A 19,540-nucleotide genomic window follows, 5' to 3' on the forward strand; every position below is an offset into this window, starting at 1 on the left:
TGATCATGTTGTGAATTCCAACCGCATGGAGCGCTGGGTGAAAACTAGCAGTCAAACGAGTCGTATTCTCTCCCGAGTTCTATGGGTCCACAAGTTTTCACAACAACAGCACAGATCACGTAACACTGTAGCTTGCAGCAGTTGAGCTTCAGGCTTTGTCGAACAGAATCTCTCCAACGTTTTCATGCAAATAGTTTGTTGCGTGTGCTTTCACGAAAACCAGTTTTTGTCTTGTTATCGCTTCGAGCAGCAGCTGAATAAAGTAGCAGGTAATCTCGCTCGTTTTTATCTTTTACCTAAAACTTCCTCAAATTTAATAAATCTAACAGCAAACAGACCAAGAAATAACCTTGAAACGACTCATTTAACTAATTGTGTTGTTTGTTTGTTCCCAAACCACAACGTCCTGAACGTTGGACGTCGTTTAATAGTCTATTTTTCTGTAACAAGACACACCTTAGAACGATCTCGTTTTTAAGAAAAAGACCAAGGAAATTGAGGACTGTTGGGTGTATCCATTTTCAATGTGGCCGAAATGTTGATCGTTTCCGCTTCGTATCTAAAATCACAACAAGTCAATTAAATCCTCTGTAATACGAAGACGGTGTAAATTAATTAGATAAGCCATTAAGAAAGAAGAAAGACATTAATTTCTTTGTCGCTTAACGAGACCAAAGGGACGAGGTGGAGGGAGTAGCCGGGGGTGTGGTGGTGAGCCGATCACGTGCTCGAGTCGTGCTACGCTGCGTGAAAATGTATCGGGAGAGTTCTAGGACACAGACACACGCACACCGGCCGGCCGGCCCTGCCAGATCTCCCATTTCCTTTTCGTAAATAAAACGAGTCCTAAATAGCGAATAGTGTTAGTAAATGGCACGTTGATCTGTTTCCCCATCGTACGTGGGTATACGGTCATTCCGCTGTTTTGAGTAAAATTTACAACGGAAGCGAGGAATCAGTTAACTGACATCCTCTTATATTTTGTTACATAAAATAATTCGTATGACGTCATGTTTGTTTGTTGAACTGGACTTGACCGGCGAAGGCTACTGGACTCTTTTTGGTCACACTCCCAATATGGAGAAGAGAAAATGAAATGAGAGAATTTTTCAAGACTTGAGAGTTGGACAACAAAACAAGACACCAATGGTCTCGACCACTATACTGCGCAGTTGTTTAAAATTCTAATACTTTTGCAAAAATAAGAGGAACTCTTTTCGAAATGCAGTCGTGCGTACGTGATAAACATTTGTTGTTTGTTTTAGACCATGGGTTATTATTGTTTTGCTGGTTTGAATCCTAATCTTTGGCATAGATAAACATTGTTTGTGGGAAGATAACGAAGGTAGCAAAAAAGAATAGAATTAGATCAACCTTTGCGTCACCGATATATTTTAAATTGTTTAATTTTTAAAATAATGCAATGTTATGAAAAGCATACAAATGTTGTGTTGTTGACCAAATGTCCGAAAATCCCGAAGCCATTTTTATTTTCCTGAAGGTCTTTCGATGTTTGTTTCAGTTGAATGGGTTCGTTCGTTTTTCGGGACTAGTTATATCGTCAACAACTTTGTATTTCTGTATCGATATTTTCGAGTATATCGTCTGGGACTTGACCCTTTTCGTGCCTCTTTTCGTCACACTGCCATTTTGGATGTGAACCGTATAAGGAGTTGTTTACGTCCAGCAGAGAACGTCTGAGCTGAATTTTAAATTATTAGTACACCTGTACCTTGATAATGCCCTTACCATATTTTCTTATTATAAAAACAAAAACAAGTTTGTTACATTTTCAAAAAAAGACAAGAAGAGAAAAACCCAAAGCTTTTTGCCATTATGGCATCGAACGAACTGGTACACTTCTTTTTATTTTGCGCAATTTTGCGCAATAGAGTCAATGGAGGTAGGGTAGCTTTCGCCTTTCTCTGCATAAGAGAGAGAGACCGGCATCGATTTTCACGGGGCCGAGGACGTACATCAAGAACTCCTTGGTGCTGCTGGTGTTCTCTTTGCTCCTATGACGGAACTACTGTCCACGTGTTCTCAGTGTGCTCGCTTCGTGATTGTGGGGCCCCCCACTTCCCGACCTGGCTATTGGTCGCTGGCGTCGCAGATAAAACGTCACGCAGTGCGCCGACTCACGACGCCACTCCTCCCGCCCGACCACATAAAGCCAACCTTCAGCTCCTTCACGCCAACCATTATTTTCTGTAAAATCTGACGGAACGCAGTGTGTCTCTCTCTCTCTCTTGTCCAGCGTATACAAGTTTCGAAATTAATTGCCTTTTGTTCTCTTGCGATTGTGTGGACGATATTTCATTCTGGTATTACATTCTTGATAAAAAGAATTTCAATTTTTCGTTAAAAACAAAAAATTGTGCAAAAATGCCCGTCGAGTGTCTCATCCCCGACGACAGGTTAAAACTTCTTTTGTTTTGTTTTGGTTTTTGTTGGGTAGTAGCACACAGGCTTAGAGAAAATCGATATTTTGGCTTTTCGATCAATCCAAGCAGACTAAAACTTGTATTTGACAAATGCGCAATACCGAAAGCAGCAATTCTTATTGATGGCTTCTTTGTTCTTTTTGTAGGTTGTCCAAATATCCCCCAACAATTCCTTCATCAAGAATGAACAGAGTGTGCAAGCAGGTTAGCATCGAGAGCCCGGCCACGGTCGGTATGAGCAAGGAATACGTCTTCCAATATGACGTCATGGTGCCTGATGTGCCAGCCTTGGGAGCTCGAGTCAAAGTACGTCGTACCTTCCTTTGTTCTTTCATATTGTTTTAAATTTAATTTTTTTTGTTCTTACTTAACAGGTGATGTGTGCTGGAGCTTGTTACCGGCAGAGGTCTGCCAGTGTTTCCAGCACTTCCAGTACTTGCTCGATGGGCAGTGACAGTGGATGCACCACCAGTGCCTCTCATCGAGGACTTCGTGACTCTTCCTTCTATCCAGGCTATGAAGTAGCTGGAGTAGTAGAATCTATTGGTGAAGAGGTCGACCCCAGCTGTGGAGTTAAAGTTGGTGATCATGTCATTGTCTACCCATTTGATGAATGTCCTCCAGGGTAATCAGTCATTTCGACTTTTTTATACCAACACCTTGCTTCATGTCTTTTGATTTTCTCATAATAGCTATGCTGAATATATGAGTGTACCGGAAATTGAATTCCTGGTCAAGATCCCAGACAATATGTCGTTGTCCGTAGCTGCCATGCTACCATCTGGCGCCCTGTGGGCTCTCAACACCGTCCAGAAGGCCGAGAGCGTTGTTCGACGCATCTCTGAAGAGAAAGGACCCGAGGGTAATGACACAACATTCATCAATCACGTTGACAGAATACTCATTTCGTTCCTTTTGCTTTTTGCCAAACAGGAATGTGCCACATTCTGGTCGTCGGTACCGGTGGCCTGGCTCTTTGGGCTCTGCGTCTTGCTCGATTTTTCTTCAGCGAGAAACAACACCGCGTCCATATTGCCGTGGCCTGCCTCCGTGATGAAGGATTTTGCTTGGCTCAGGAATCTGGAAAGTATGTTGCAGAAGCTGATTAAGATACGCCACGTGGAAGTAATCCTATAATGTGTCCTTGCTTGTTTTAGGGTTGATGTTATACAATGGAATGAGGAGCTTTACGAGCGCATTCTCATTGAAAGGACCAAAGATGCCTGCCATGGTCAGGTTGACGTCGTCATCGATTTTGGCACAACTTCGCGCAGCCTCAACCGATCAATCCAATGTCTACACAAGGGCGGCGTAGTTTTTCTCGGCCATGAAACAGCTGATCGACTTCTACCCAAATTCTCGCGCAAGGCCGTCGAATACGGCATCACCATTGAACCCGTCGAAACGGGATCTGTGCAACAGCTCAAAGAGCTGGTTGACCTTGTTCACTCCGGCAAGGTATTCATCAACTTTGATATCTGAAAAGGAAATGTGTTTCAAAAAATGTAATTTCTTATTTTTAGGTTAAACCTCCACCGCACAGCGTTTTCCCAGCTGAAGAGGCTTCTGACGTGATCAACAAACTGTGCAAATCTGAAATTCCCGGCAGGGCCATTCTGCAATTCCATTCCTCAGCTCAGTAAAAGAAGAAACAGGAAAACAAAGATTTAAATAAGATAAATTAACGACAAAAAATATGGCGTGTAGGGGGTTGTAAAATATCCGCACAGTTGACTGGAGGGTGAAACAGCATCCGTGTAATACCCAGCACATTTTTTTTAATTATTATTATTTTTTCCTTTTCCATTATTATGGCCCACATAATTTGATTTTGCGTTCCAGTTGCGACTTTTCTGTCAATTCCTTCTAATCAACATTCTGTTGTTTGTTTTTTGTTCGGTTGTATTACCGAATGAAGAGCTCTGGCTCGATCCGTCAAAGTGCACTCCCATTCAACCTCTTAATTACTCCATCAACTCAGTGACAAATTCTTTTCATTGTTTAGTAAATAGGCAGGAAGACATTAGCAATCATGGCAGTTGAATTGAATCTTTTCTCTATAGCTACCGTTTTACAGTATATCTCTTACCGTTCTTAAACCCATATACTATTTAGACTAAAGCCCGTATGTACCAGAGTCAGGGACTACACTTGGGAGACGTAAACTGTTGCTCTTGTGACTTGTCTGTGCGGGTCTAATATAGCGTTCTCACGAGAAATCGCAAGCGGGTCAAAGCCAAGGGAATCAAAAGACAAACCAATTTGTCTTTTTCTAGGGAAAAGGAAAAGGATTTGTCTTCGCTCTTTGCTGTGGCAACTGTTCCATTTGATTCATTTTAGTGTATTTACTTTACAATGGTTACAATTCAATTATTTCGTTTAATTCCATCGTCATTCAAGCAACGATTCAATTGAGAGAAACTCGGTTTACGCGGGTGATTGCGTATAGTGTCTAGAGGAGTTGGAACTCTTTGATTTCTTTTCTTTTGATTTTATTTTCAAAAATTTTTCTGTTTTTTGGGATCTCAAGTAGAGAGACGTTGATCGAAATTCGGCTCGATAGATAAAGCGTCGACCAGAGTGCAAATTTTAGTTAAAATTGAAACAAAAACAATAACAGTCTGAAAGTCTGAGATGGTAGGATGTAATCGATTAGAGAAAAGCACACACCGGTGAATGATACAACTAGACAATTTAATTCTGATTTTGTTAACTGATGTTGCCCTTCTCTCCCCCTCCCCCCTGTTCTAGAGAGAGTCGTGTCGACCACCGGCACTCCATTGTTCTTGTTTTATTCTTTCCGATTCTTTGCAATTATTAAAACAAAATTTTTGTCATTAACGATGATGTTATAATCTAGCGTCTGATTTGGAAAAAAAGATCGATGGAGAGCAAGAAAAAATGGGATAAATGAAAACCAATGAGTCATTTCTCTCTTAATTCTAGTAGGGGCGTTAACAATTTGAAGAAGAAGAAACAAACATTTATTAGTTCTTTCAACCAAATAATAACGCTGTCTGAAAAAACCTTAACACGTGAATCGTCTCCCCCCAATTTTTCTTTGATAGTGAAGAAGAAGAATCGTTTCGATCTGCGGATGTAACATTGATTGTGATGGATCGTAGATTTATACAAGCCCCCCATCCCGGCCTCCTCCCAATATTTTGCTTTCACTCGTTGATGGAAACCTCTCTTGTTTCCCTCCCCCCTGCCCTGTTCACGTCAGTGTATATCATAATACTATGGAATAAAGTGACATGTTTCTTGCACACACCGTCATTTTGAATCATATGCTGAATTTTATTCATTTTATTTTAATTAGCTATTTAAATTATTTGAATTTCGAGAATTAGGTGAAACGTGCAACAGTGTCAGTCGGTCGAAGAAATGTCCATTCGACTGCTAAGTGGTTTGAGTCAAACATGCAGCTTTTTCGTCTAAATTTGTGCGTTCCTGCCAACTGGCCATCATTAAAGCGACACGAAAGTAAACAAACAAAAAGAATCTTCAGTTCAGTGCTGGACATTGAACCTGAAAACTGGAAATCTCTCTTCTCCGAAATAAGGTAAGTGACTTTTTAATTCATTCACGCGTCCCTGTTTGCTGGCTGCCGGTTTCAGACGATTTCGTTATTACCTTATTTGGAGAGAGTTATATTATACGTTAAAACAAGAAACGGTAATCAGGTGGGTGACGTTTGGATGCTCTCGATATATTTCCGATATAGTTAAAGATAAATTTGACTCTGATCGTCATCATACAGTGTTACAAGTTGCTGGACACTGGGGCGTATTTTTACTTTGCTTTACGTGTGTGGTGAGATCAAGTGCTGCGTGTGAAAACATGACAGAATCGATCGACATTGAGAAATCAAAATGGGAAAAAGGGGGCAACTATTTCATCGATTGCCAGGATTTAAAAAAAAGAATTAAAAAGAACACAAAAGCATAAATTGGTAATCAAACTAAAATCAAAGAGTATATCAACAATCACGGGTTGGATAAAAATACGTGGGATCCTGCCTGGGTTTGTTTTGTTAATTTTTGTTTAGTTAGGAGCTCATATCGCCTTGACTTTTGAGTTGGGGTAACAACATCGAAACAAATGAGAAACACACGAAAATACAGACGAAAGGGAAAAATTTGAATGTTTCAACAACAATCAGAAATATAATTGTTTTTTTAAAGTTAATTAAGTCTAGTCATCATTGACATGATAATGATAATATCGCCTACACGAAGATCGCTTGGAAAAGATCGGAGGGTTTCAAAGTGAAATTGGAATTACAAGCTAAAAATTGTGATTTTTAATAGAAATGAAGAGAATGAGAGAGAGACCACATTCGAAAATGAATATAGAAAAAGTTTTCTTGACTGGCGCACTCTGCTATACCATTTCTTTTTGTGGCTAGACGTGGGCATTGTAGTATAACCACTTGCTTTTTTTAAATATCTTGACTGACTTTTGCCTTTTATTCCCTTCACTTTCATTGCTTGACGTATATCCCGGTTCCTCGACTTATATATATATTTATAAATATATATAATTAGGAAATTAAAAGGAGAGAGGCCAAAAAGATTGGCTTTTTTTTTTTTTTTTAAAGAAAAAAGGTTTTTCGGTGTACGTGTCTATTTTGTGTGTGTGTGTGTGTGTGTTGGTGTGCGAAAGGTGTGTTTTGCTTGATTCCCTCATCAACGGCGACGGCCTAATCCCGTCCATAGGAGAGCGGGATCATACTGATGGCTCCTGTGATGATGACGTGATGTTTCAGACTGTCCAGGCCCTCCCATGGCGACGAATCCCCTCAGACGAGAATAACGCCTCTGCTGTTGTTGGACGGGCGAAGAATTACCTCTTTCAGATCCCGTTGCCGTTCGAAGGGCCTGGTAGTTGGGCAGTTCTTCGTAGTCTTCCAATCCTATTACGCGACCATCAAAGAAATTAAAATGTTATAATATCCATGTGAGATTTGTTCGAGCTCTTATATTATTATCATGAGAAAATAAAAAGGACAAACTGGGATCGTCGTCAAGGGTAACGCGTAAACAAATCTCCCGCGCTCTCTTTGAAAAGCTTACCCGTAGATGGCGCGCACTGACTGACGTCACCCAAAAGAGCTGGCGCTGCGTTTAAATCGATTCGATTAACTAACTCGATGGAACGGACCGCTCTCTTATGCTTTGCCACTTTCTTTCGTCAATATTTTTCTGCTTTCGCTGATGCAACTTAACAACAATTTCTCTTTTCGCATTCAAGATTGAAAATAGGGACCCCCAAGATAAAAGAAAGAAAACCCACCGCTCCTACGTATATCGATAAGATTCGCTGTGTATTGCAATTGCCATCCATCACTGGGAGAATGTTGCAATGATTTGATTTACCCGCAAAGTGGAGGGATAATTCAATCGTCTCGCCTACAACATTTCTTTCTCTTGCCCCTTAATCTAATCCATTTTAAAGGCTCAGTCTTTGGGATTTTTTGAGGAGTACTGTACTCCCCATTTTGATTGTCTCTCCCACGAAATGTTGTTATTGCTCGCTTTGACGTCAGGGATTCGACAAAACGTTTTCACGTGTGTCTCGGAATAATTAAGTTCTATTCCCGACTACTTTTGAACGTTACATTTGTTCAACTCGTTAAACAAACAGATTTTTTCTATCCGCAGCATTTAAAATGTTTGAACTGTTTTAAATCCATACTCTGAAACTTGAAAGAAACTTATTTTCAGTGAAAGTTGTGCAATCCCCTAGGCCCAAGTTATAGCCGATAAATCCCGGAACTCGAAACTAAACTTCGCATTTGTAAACAAAACACCCGAAAGAAAAACAGCCCGTGGGAGTAGTAGTAGACCAAATAAACAAGCGACACTTTGTGTTGAAGTATTTTTTGAAAAAGGATCCCTCACCTGCGATTTGAGATAAATCGTCGTCCGATACTTTGGGGGCAGTTGAATCTTGTTCGGCGGCCACAGTTTCAACATCCAAATTAGTCCGCAGTTCATCGAAGAATTTCCTCATGTCGCCAAAGACGCCTGGTGATAATATATTTCAAACATTTTAAACATTAAAAATCATTGCGCGTCAATCGATAAAAGTAATAAAAGCGCTATATAAACTCAAAATGGGAGCATCTATTCATACACCTGCCCAGTCTGTTGCACATAAAAAAATTCAACCTTTTTACTCGGATATCAGGAGCTATTTTTTGCCAGTTATGACAACTGTCGTATAACAGAAAAGTAATAAAAATTCTCTCGTGACCGACTGCTCTATAGACCTGGAAAAGGTTCTATTCTTTATACTGTACCTGTAATAATATTTACGGATTAATATCTATGGCCCCAATTTTTCGTTCAAACTAGACACCCACCGACCCCCCCTGGAGGTGTGTGTGTGACTAATGTGTGAAAATAGCAATGCACACAATCTTTTTTTCGTTTCTTTTTGAGAGCACACACCTACGCTAACGAAAGGCTTGAGTTGAGAAGCGGGAGGAAGAAGAGGGCGGGGCTTACCCAAGCCCAAGAGTTGATTGAGATTTTGTTGTCCGGCAGCGGTCGAGTCGATCGCCGTGTCGTCGTTGATGTTGTCGAACGCTTCGGCACGTCTGGCCGTCCGCATGACGGCCGCCTTCCTCTTGTCGAGCTGCTTCTCTTGTTTGGTCCCGCTCCTTTTCTTGTTGTTGTTGTTGTTCTTCCTGTTCGGGCCGCCGCCGCCGCTTTTCTTGTTGCGACGATGTTTCGGCTCGGACCAAGGCGATCGATCGTCCTTGCTGATTGGCTTTCGCGAAACGGGAGAACCTGTAGCGTCGCCCGCCGTACTAGCTGCGTAGTCGTAATCCGTCACTTGTTTCAATCCTGATGGATGTCAAAATAATTTGATTAAATACTTAATTTTTTTGTTTGGTTTTTTTCTTTTTCTGGGAGTTGACCTCAAGTTCACCTCATTCGCGGTGATTTGTTTCCCCTGCTCATTTGACTATCTTAGCCACTTATGCAGCACTTATCTCTGATAATGTAACACGTAATGTACATATAGCCATTGCTGCTCAGCCATGACAAGAAAGAGGAGCGTCGGTGAAGAGATTGACGTCATAGTGTGCGCCGCCTAGCACATCTTATCATCACGTCTTACGGCTCTTGGTGGAGGTATTATTACTCACCTGTACTATCTTTCTTTGGTGGCTGCAGGTTGAAATTATTTTGTTTTCCCAAAAAAGAAAATAATTCCAACTGCGACTTCTAAGTATACAGACAAACGCAAGGTCTTTTCCGTATTGCTCACGGGAGAGAGACAGGCTATTTTTCGCCAATCAAGGTGACGGCGGGTTCGCCAGGTAATAAATAATCGACGCTCAAGAGATTGGGATGGGCCATATCGTGGATGAGAAACATCCATCACCCATGGGCGTGTGTTACATGTGCCCATCACGAGTCAAAATGAACATGTTTGAAATGTTTGAAATTCGAATGGGGGGATTTTCGTTTCGTTTTTCAGTAGTTGATAATGAATTCATTAAATGATGACTAACTAACCTCTTGATGAGTGACGATTATGATGATGATGATTCTTCTTGCTTTTGGTCTTGCCTTCTTTGGCGATGGATTTCGAATGTTTCCGACCGGCTGCTGGTAATCGACTGGTAGCGATCGATTCATCCGCATCTTCGCCAGCTGGATATGATGAAACACTTTCCAACACGACCAGTAACGAGAGCACTAACAACATTAACCAAACTGTACTGTAGAATCGCATTTTAGATTTTGTTTTTCTATCTAGTTTTGCCTATGGGGAAAACGACGGGTGGCGGAAAAGTGTCAATTAAGGTTCAGACTTTTGGGCAGGAATCTATTTCTACAAATAGACGCAAGTCTCTCTCTTGAATGAAACTTTTTTCTTTTTCTCTCTTCCGCTCTTAATTTGGTTTTGCGCACAGGGAAATTAAATTTCTGGGGGTTAGGAGCAGCGCTTAAACTTGTGCGGCTAGCTTCGTGTTCAGATTTCGAATGACCTGCACCTGCTGACTAGCCCGTCAGATTTATACAGTTCCTTCCTCAAAGAAAAAGAGTGACTCTCTCTCTCTGCGCGCTCTCTCTCTCTCTCTCCCGTACGGGAAAAAACCTGTACAGCTTCTGATTGGTCGGCCGGGACTCTAGTGTTGCGTCCCTGATGGGCCCGGCCCTGTTTTTTTTTTCCAGCCGCCGGAAGAAGGCGGGTTATGAAAAATCTTTCTCTCTTTTATATATACAAAACCATATTCTTTTCTGTCACTGTGCGATATTTTTATGGGCCTGCATTATACATGCATTTACTTCGTTCTTTTTCTTTTTTCTTTTTTTGAATAAAACATGTGGGAAGTGGAAAGAAAAACAACAACAACGTATAAATGTTTCTTTTCTTTTTATATACCGTATCGAAGAAAAATGTACTGCGCAATGGATGCGGAAACCAAACCGAATCCGGCGGATATACACCTACCCCCCCACCCCTTAAAGGAGCTTATATTGCAGACACTCGCAATCAAAAAGTTTTGGGTCCCCCACCACTTAATCACAGCGTCAACAGCCGGAGCTGAATTGCCATATTGGATGTGCGCGATGAGCTAATCTGATTCTTTTCTTTCTGGTTATTTATTTCTAATGATGACCACGTCATCGACGCCTTTCTATTTAGAGGATTTGATATCGCGATCGCAGGTATACTATATAGAAGGTGGAAGGTCGACAATTGAAGGGGTGTGTAATCACGTTTCTTACATGCAACTGGCGATTGTTTTTGGTTTTTTTGTGTTAGGGACTTTCTCGTCAATGATCTCATCTCCCTCCGTTCGTGTTTATCATTCATCATTCCCCTTTTTTTAGTCTCTCTCTTAATATGGAGCCCGTGAAAAATATCTTGTGCCCATACAGCGCAAATAATCGATTCAATGAAATTTACCAGAAAGAAAAAAGGACATCACACTGAATTGATTTGTGTCATTGATTTGCCGGCCATTAAATTCTTTCTCTAGATGTAATCAGAGTTGTTGCTGGATTTCTAGAGTGGTTTTGCCAGCTGAATACTGATGGAATTTCATTGCACTTGTCGGCTCGGGAGTCGGGAGAAAAAATAAAGACACCCTCGAGCGGAACTTGGGTTTCATTAGCATTTATAGAGTCGGCCTGCGTAATAGTTTGGTTCAGTTGGACGCAGGATCGGATAAAAAGAAGAGGCCGGCGATTTATCGGAAGAATTCGTGCGTGTCTTTCTTCGAAAAAAAAATCACGTTTTTTCTTTCTTGTTCGGTGTTATGTCCTTGTTGAGCTGCATGTGAATGTCAACTTTTGCGCGTAAAGAGGAGGAACACCGATGGATAGACACACGCGATTTTGGTGTGTACACATTTTTCAGCACCCACGTCTATCGCCCAATGATGACGGCGAACGCACCCATTCACGGCGGATCAACTCTGCGCCTATCGCCGTCAGTTCATTTCTCTCTCTTTTCTTTTGCGGGGCTATTTGATTTGCATATTATGACGATTAATTCACGTCCGCACAAAAGCGAGAAAATGGTGTAGGGACCCCCCCTCCCCCCTCTTAAACTGATGAGCAGTTGTTTGGGGAAAAAATGGAGCGCGCATATGACGTCGATGGGCTATCCAATTTGGGTTAGAAATGCCGAGTGGGTTTGACGATGTAATCAGGAAGACTCTCTTTTCATCGGGCGAGTGAAGAAAAAGGAATCTTTTTTCCAGTCGTAAAGTGGAGAGTAGCTACTAAATAGCCGATTCGAGGGATTACAGCACCTGCGATCCTTCCTATTTTGTTGTGGGTTCTCTCTTCAAAAGAGAGAGGATCGTATTGATATATTTGAAAGATGCGGCGGCGAGTGCGCTCAGTTGGAAAAAGCGAACTTTGTGAGGCGGCAAAACATTTTCATATATTCCCTCTCGAAAAGTTTCATATGTTTGACGATCGCCCGCGTTGAGAATTGGCAAACAAAAGCCGCGCCATTCAACTCTCCTTCTCCAATAGATATTTGCATGTGGACGATCTATGGGCGATGTTCTGTGCTCTTGCGTCGAAAGATGGGTTTTCGGCTATTTGTTTGTTTGTTTGCGGCTTTATATGTGTGTACCTTATTGATGGCATTTCTATTTGAATTTCGATATGCACAACGTGCGCGAAAATCGGACGTCATCGACGGCACGATTCCACCCGGAACTTGTGTGGGTTTCTCCGCGCAATTTAGTTTCATTTTCTTGATTGCGTGATGTAGTCAAAAATACCAAATCTCTGGAACACGAAGGAGATATTCCTCTAAACGAGATTCGATTGCGTCAATCCCTTTTATTATTAAATCAATTTAGACTGGAAATGGATATCAATGCTGGCAGTTTGGTAATACTGATAATAGTGATTCAAAACAAAACTTGATAGAATACTAAGTTTGGATGGGGCTAGAGGGGGATCTGTTTAGACTTTAGACCTTTGCCTCCCCCTAAACTACGCACACGCCGGATAAATTTGCATGCATGTTAAAGGTAGCCTTTCTTATTGCCTATCGGTAGCTTAGCTCATAAAACGTTGAAACTGGGGTGGCTGGGTATACACCGATCAAAGCCGTTCATGCTCAAGTGCCCAGTGTTCAATTACTGAACGATTGAGAAGAGCACAGTCACGAAACAAACAAACTTTTGCCACCCGCCCAGATGAAAACCCTACTCCCGTTGCCAAAGCGGGAAATTTCAGTCGGTGCAATCATCAATCTTTGATCGCGTTGTATACGTAAATTACCTGGAAATCGTGAATTATCATTAGTTCGTTACCATTAACTGGGCAGCGCTTTTAATGATGATTCCAACCGAACACCTCCCCCCACCGTTAAATCGTTGTGGAACATTAACCTAAATGCGCTTGTTTGCGTTACCTAATGAATAGATGATGAGAGCTGTCAGCAAGAAAGTCCTTTGTCAGCGAGGGCGAGCGTGCCAGCAGCTTTCACAGTTGCGTGACACGGTCAAATTAAATCAAACTAAATAAAAAAAAAAGGGCCGAGAAGCATCCGCTCGTCGCCCACGCGTTTTTTTTTTTTTTAGACGCCGACACAGAGAAAAAAAAACCCGCGTGCAAAGTGAAGGGGCGGTTTGAACTTGTTGCACCACAATGGTTGCGGCCTCAACATCAAATCAGACATTGTGTGTGTGTATGAAGAAATGGATGTTTTTACGATGAACGATTTCTTCATCAGCTCTAACGTCACGACCCAGTTGGTCCGTCATCGTCTGGGTCGACGTCACGAATGAATCGACTTCCGTAATGAGCACGTAGGCATTAACATGTAGAGTGGTTTGTCGGTTGCTGATGTCATTGTCTCCATGTCCGAATAAGGAGAATTACTGGATAACTGCTGGGGCTGCCTTCCCCAAGTCAAAAAGAATTTCCAATTTCGGCCAGCAGCGCAGTCCGTTCGGACCCGAATGAATACGAACCGTATAGTACCCAGAATTAATAATAATAATCCTACATATTTAGCCGCACATTATATAAGTGAAAATACTTTCTCCTGGACACGGGACGATGGCGCTGGCCATGGAGAGAACTAAATACTTTCTTTCTCTTTTCTCCCCTTTTTATGGCCGTAATAGTTTATTGGGGGGTTTTCTTATATGATTCCCGCTTGTGCATTTAATATCTCGCGTGTATTCGGGAGGCACCTGCAACCACTGACCATCGGAAGTCGTTTTTTCTTTCCTCTTTTTTTCTAGAATGTTTTAAGATTACGACCGATCCCTAGGCCTATAACCGGTAGTAAGTTGTAGGAGGCCATACGCCTGGAGCGTCTTGAGCGTAGAACTTTCTCCTTGAATTTTTCTGAATGGATATTAAACTTGTTTCTTTTTTGGGTTTTTGTTTTTTTCGGATTATATGTAGTATTTTTGAAAGTCTTTTTATTTTTTAATCATTTCAGGTGGGAGTTTTCTTTCGCCTTGTTCCGGGTGATTATTATACGTCTAATAGAAAACCAAAACTGAGTCTTATAAATATGGCGACCTTGTCAGTGGCTCTGCGACTGATGGATGTTACATTTACCTTACACTGAGATATCAAGGTTTAAATTTTTGCTGGTGTGTGTTCCAATGACTGTAATTTACGCTGGTTGTAATCCGCCAAAATGCTGTACACCTTCTGAAAATCACGAAAGTCATTGTGCACATTTCCCAACCGTCGTGAAAGTAGGTGTTTGGGATTTCCATGCTGGTATTACTATCGTAACCTAATCTACATAAAACAGAAAAAAGAATCGGAAGAGGTTGGGCTAGCTAGTTATTATCGAGTGAAATGAAGCCAACCGAATAATATGTCAAGGTGCGCTGCTGGGATGAATGCCGTCAAGTGGGAATCCCTGCTGTCCCGACTGACGGCAACGTGTCGGAAACGAGTAAATATTAAAAAAACAAAAATTATGCGAACCTCACATACACTCCGGCGTAGTTATTGTTTGATGCGGGACAGACAGCGTGCATTGCGGGGAGTGTCGTAGAATGGAACACGTGGAGCGTGAATTTCATTTTATACGTGATCTCAGCTATCAAACAAGTTGAATCAAAGCTCTACCAGCGTGATGAGAGAGAAAGGTCAGCACTGCCTTTTTTTTTCTTTTTTTAAAAAAGGAATGACATCATCTCTCTTGTTTTTTTCTTCTTCTAATATACGTTGATTCATTCACGTGTAGAAGAAACCCGCAACCTGCTGGCGTTGAGCTCGTGACTCTGCGACTCATGTTCCACAGTCCTACTCGTTTCACTATATTGAGCTGCCTTTCTCTCGGTATTCCATCCATCATCATTCTTCCCTTTTGGGATGCAGTAAAATCAATCAGCACTTGTATATTTACCCATCGATATCCCATCGATACCCGTATGCGTGCGGGACGATTTATTTTCGTAATGGATGGAAATGTTCATTTTCGACGATTGTTGTGGAGAGGAAAAACAAGTTGTAAAGAAAACTTCTTTGCGTGGGTATTTCTAGTTTCTCTAGATGACGACGTCATTGTCTATTTTAAACAAAATCGCAATCGCCAGGTGTGCTGGATTCACGAAAACGTTCAGTAAATGTATGAGCCTTGTCAATTTACTTCCATTCTCTGCGTGTTAGTATGTTCAAGACCGTTGTATCTAGAAAGCAGCTTGAATAATTTGGCCATTTTTCCACTAGTATTTTATATGGTATCATGTGTAGCATTATAAAAAAAAGAAAAGAAAGAAAAAGGGAGTGTACAGTACACGTGAGAATCCCAAGGACTTTCAGGACTCTAGCTAGTTTTTGAATTTGTGTTAAGTTGAAAAAATGACTGCTAGGTGTCTCTGTTGCGGAAGCAATTTTTATCCCGTTAAAATCCGACGTTTTACCAGCAACACTGGTGACTGACTGACACACATTTGTTTTTGTTTTTCAGAGCGGAATAAGGAAACCCTGACAAGTCTTCTTTTGAATCCAATGTCGCTCAATTATCTCCCACCATTTCCGTAATTTTTTGCTCACTGTCGTGCGCAGCCGTCTCCAACGATGGCTACCCCGGCCGAAAACAATAAAGTGGAGCCCGAAAGCAGCGATTCCGACACTGACTTTCTTTCAGACGTTGAAGAAGTAGATCACATGAAGATTTTATCGTCAAGTGGAGCTGACCAGCTCCAGTTTGTGGACTCTTATTTTCAAAGAGAGGCATCATCTCTTTTAGCTGACACTACTGATTTCTTCGGCAACACCTGTGATGACAGCAGCATCAACACCTCTCTCTTGCCGTGGGAACGTCTGGCAGACTGGATACACTGCTTCTGTGTAGTGACGTTTGATCTTGAAATAGGTCAGATGATTGAGGTAAATAAATAATTATCTGTCATCATATTTCCTCCTTTCATTAATTGGTGTCTTGTCTGAACTAGGAAATCTATCCCAGTCATGTGACCTTGTCAGAGCAAGATAAGACAAGTATTTGCTACCTGGCATTTCCTGACTCCAATTCTGGATGCATGGTATGTCATTTATTTCATCCCCAATTAGGAAAAATAATTTAACATAATTTTTATCAAACAGGGAGATACACAGTTCCATTTTCGAATAAGACAAAATCCTGTCAACGGAGATGTCAGCACTAGGAGTTCTCAAGTGGATCTTTCATCTAGTAATACCGTCCCTAAATCTCATTCAAGGTAGATTCCCATGAAAAGGAACTTGACACAATCAACTTTTAAACTTTTGAATGAATTAATTATAAAATAGGTACAACCAGCTTTGCCCACCTGCTTTCAGAACAGATTCATCCTATTGGTGGGGTTTCGCATACTTCCGCCAAGTCAAGGACAAAAATTTGCGTAGAGGTTATTTTCAAAAGGTACGTTCGTATGGTTATTAGTAGCTAATAATTCCAGAACCTGATTTTGAATTTGTTCAATAGTCGTTGGTGATCGTGACCCGACTGCCCTTTGTTGAATTGTTCCAAGAGTTGATGGCTGTGATAGCACCCGAATTCTTTGACAAAGGGAGCATCTGCTTGGAAATCAGTGCCAAAGAAATCGATCAATGGCCTCGTCCCGTACCTGGCATTGTATTGAACTTGCCTCTATTGGGGACACTCTTTCAAGTGAGTTTCAAATTCGTCTTCTATGTTCGTCTTCTAGAACACCTTAATAATATGGAGCTTTTTTCTCGTGTTTGGTCGTCGTGGACATGTACAGGTGAGGATTCCAAGTTTCTCGGCAGCCGCTAGTCCCTCATTTGCCACCAGCCTAACAGGCTCTCCTTCAAAGACGTCTAATTCGCTGTTACGGAGGCGATGCCTCATAGCAACTGACGTCGACCTCTATTCGGCCTTGGCTCCGTTACTGCCACATCTTCAAATGCTCTGGGAACTGCTCCTTTGCGGTGAGCCTCTGGTGGTCATGGCAACTAGTCCTTCCATTTGCTCCCACGTCGTCCAAGCTCTCGTCAAGTAAATGAGTTTGCTCTTTTGCCAGTTACCTGGAAATAAAAGCAGCATTTATTTTTCTCAAACAACCAGTTTGATCCATCCTCTCCAGTACTGCCTGGATTACCGGCCTTTTTTCACCATCCATGACTCTGAGTTTAAAGAGTATACTGGACGGCCGTCTGATCCTCCTCCACCCGTATTGCTAGGGGTCACCAATCCCTTCTTCGCCAAGGCGTTACAGCATTGGCCACACATCATCCGCATCGGCGGAGAAATCCCCAGCAGTAACAAATAATTCAACGTTTATTTAACCCAGTTTAACTCGAATTGGTTTCATATTTCTTTTAGGCAGTGCTGGATTAAAGATTCGTGCAACTAAATCCAATCTTCCAGGATCTAGTAAATTGTCGGAGTGCAAGCCGGGCGTGTACACATCGTACAAGTCCCATTTGACGCGAGACAAGGCGCTATTGAAGCTCATTGCCAAAGGTACCCAGACGCGACGGCCCAACCAAGTGCAATCGGCCTTGATGCGCCGGCATTTCCTTGAGCTAACACAGAGCTTTATCATTCCGCTGGAGAGGTACTTTGCCCGTCTGATGCCTTTGCAGAAATCAATCTCACCGTACAAGGTTTGTGAAGTCGACCGCAGTGATCGCATATTGTCGTTTCCTGTTGAATTGAATATTCATCGTTCTCTTTTTATTTTATGATACGCAGGCGGTTCCTGGTTTGAGTCCTTTCAAAGCCGAAGAGTTCCTTGCCAGTGTCGAACATTGCGGCCCCCAGCTGACCACGGGAGTTAAAGGCGACTGGACGGGATTGTATCGCCGTTTCCTGCGTACACCAAACTTTGAATCGTGGTCGAACACGCGTCACCAGGAGGCCAACAAAAAATTACGAGCTCTTCAGATGGAAGCTCTTAGTCAATCGGTAAACATTGATCGTAAAATTTATTTATTTTCCATAACGACCTTTTCTCTTTTGACTAAATACAGGACATGACGTCGTGGCTTCAAGGCAAACGTGAAGTGGAAGTAGTGGACATGGTACTGCGTCTTCGAGAGAAGCTGAACGCGGCGCTGGCCGAGGAAACTCTGCCCGTCAGCCCTCAAACACGACTACATCTGCAGGGCCAACTCGAAACGGTCCTGCAGAGTCTTCCAGAGGACCTCCGATCTGTTTTGAAGGCCAGTTGAGATTCTTTGTTATCCTATCCTATTGCCTCCACCCACATCTTTCTCTCTATATTGGGAACGCATCTTTTGCATGTGATGACAAAACAAAGCCTGTAAGGTTTGTTCCACATCAAAAGACTCGCGGATGGACCGAATTTTTCGTGATTTCTTCCTTTCAATTGTGTATTTAAAATGACGATCCAAACGACTTTATTTGTCTCGAGTTCTTCATAAATGTGTATCCTGATTTTACTCCATCATAACGTGAATCCCTCTCGGTTCTTCTTCCTACAACAACATACAATATTTGATCTGATCAAGCTCGAAAGTTAAAGAAACAAGAATCGCTGACGACTCGAATAATTCAAGCGAGAGCAGTACGTTACGTGTGACCCTGCCTTACATGTTTTTAACACTTTGTCGTACAGCATCTATATATAATTTACTCCACCACATCTGCACTATTTCTCTCCCAGAAAAAGGCGATCAATGCCGTTGATTGGTGCACTTTAATACGGAATAGTACAAAAATCATGGTTGCATATTTTGCTCAGCTGACGATCGAAGACGGTCAGTTTATGTGTCTCTCACCCCACTCGTCGTAATCATTGTTTAAGGTTCAACATTGAATCGAACGTACTGTATTAATGGAATCTTTACTTCAATACACGTACACTATCGACCCTTAACTTGAGACAAATTGCAGGATGTTGAATCGGAATTTTTCGCTTAAAAAAAAAACAGTGTATTTGTGTAGCAGAAAAATGTGTTTTTCGGTGAAGAGATTGCTGGGTTTTTACTCAAGAGGAAATGGCGCACTGCTGTGGGATCTGCACCGCAAGTCAAAAATATCTAATGAGGAAATGAGACATCCTCAATGCACAACCGCCTTCGAATGGCTTACTTGGCTGGGTAATTTGTTTTTCAAAAGTTTGCTTCATTTATCTATGCTTTGTCTTTTTT

The 19,540-nt window shown here is 41.8% G+C and overlaps 3 protein-coding genes across 6 annotated transcripts; 2 read left to right on the forward strand and 1 right to left on the reverse strand.

Annotated features, from left to right (window-relative positions):
* The first annotated feature begins 107 nt into the window (after positions 1–107).
* On the forward strand, positions 108–5,713 carry LOC124335831 (quinone oxidoreductase-like). Of its 3 annotated transcripts, none has more exons than XM_046789324.1 (7): positions 108–269; positions 2,591–2,750; positions 2,819–3,069; positions 3,137–3,306; positions 3,378–3,531; positions 3,602–3,902; positions 3,968–5,713. In XM_046789324.1, the coding sequence occupies exons 2-7, from the start codon at positions 2,628–2,630 to the stop codon at positions 4,085–4,087; spliced, it is 1,119 nt and encodes a 372-aa protein (XP_046645280.1). In that variant the 5' UTR covers positions 108–269; positions 2,591–2,627; the 3' UTR covers positions 4,088–5,713. The 3 variants fall into 3 exon arrangements, with proteins under 3 accessions (XP_046645280.1, XP_046645273.1, XP_046645289.1); XM_046789317.1 differs by lacking the exon at positions 108–269 and adding an exon at positions 2,178–2,417; XM_046789333.1 differs by lacking the exon at positions 108–269 and adding an exon at positions 2,178–2,324.
* A 124-nt stretch (positions 5,714–5,837) lies between these two features.
* On the forward strand, positions 5,838–19,266 carry LOC124333553 (protein DENND6B-like). Its single transcript, XM_046788975.1, has 11 exons — positions 5,838–6,009; positions 15,888–16,309; positions 16,375–16,464; positions 16,526–16,641; positions 16,712–16,823; positions 16,887–17,072; positions 17,167–17,420; positions 17,490–17,683; positions 17,748–18,031; positions 18,120–18,332; positions 18,398–19,266. The coding sequence occupies exons 2-11, from the start codon at positions 15,998–16,000 to the stop codon at positions 18,596–18,598; spliced, it is 1,962 nt and encodes a 653-aa protein (XP_046644931.1). The 5' UTR covers positions 5,838–6,009; positions 15,888–15,997; the 3' UTR covers positions 18,599–19,266.
* Positions 6,033–10,930, reverse strand: LOC124336226. 2 transcript variants are annotated; one of them, XM_046789948.1, is made up of 4 exons: positions 9,980–10,930; positions 8,903–9,301; positions 8,351–8,476; positions 6,033–7,362 (listed from the first exon to the last, which is right to left on the reverse strand). In XM_046789948.1, exons 1-4 carry the CDS (start codon positions 10,197–10,199, stop codon positions 7,136–7,138), a joined length of 972 nt encoding a protein of 323 aa, XP_046645904.1. In that variant the 5' UTR covers positions 10,200–10,930; the 3' UTR covers positions 6,033–7,135. The 2 variants fall into 2 exon arrangements, with proteins under 2 accessions (XP_046645904.1, XP_046645913.1); XM_046789957.1 differs by having other exon boundaries at positions 6,034–7,362; positions 8,960–9,301; positions 9,980–10,928.
* Positions 19,267–19,540: the final 274 nt, after the last annotated feature.

This window comes from Daphnia pulicaria, chromosome 1, assembly GCF_021234035.1.
Source record: "Daphnia pulicaria isolate SC F1-1A chromosome 1, SC_F0-13Bv2, whole genome shotgun sequence".
NCBI lineage: Eukaryota > Metazoa > Arthropoda > Branchiopoda > Diplostraca > Daphniidae > Daphnia > Daphnia pulicaria.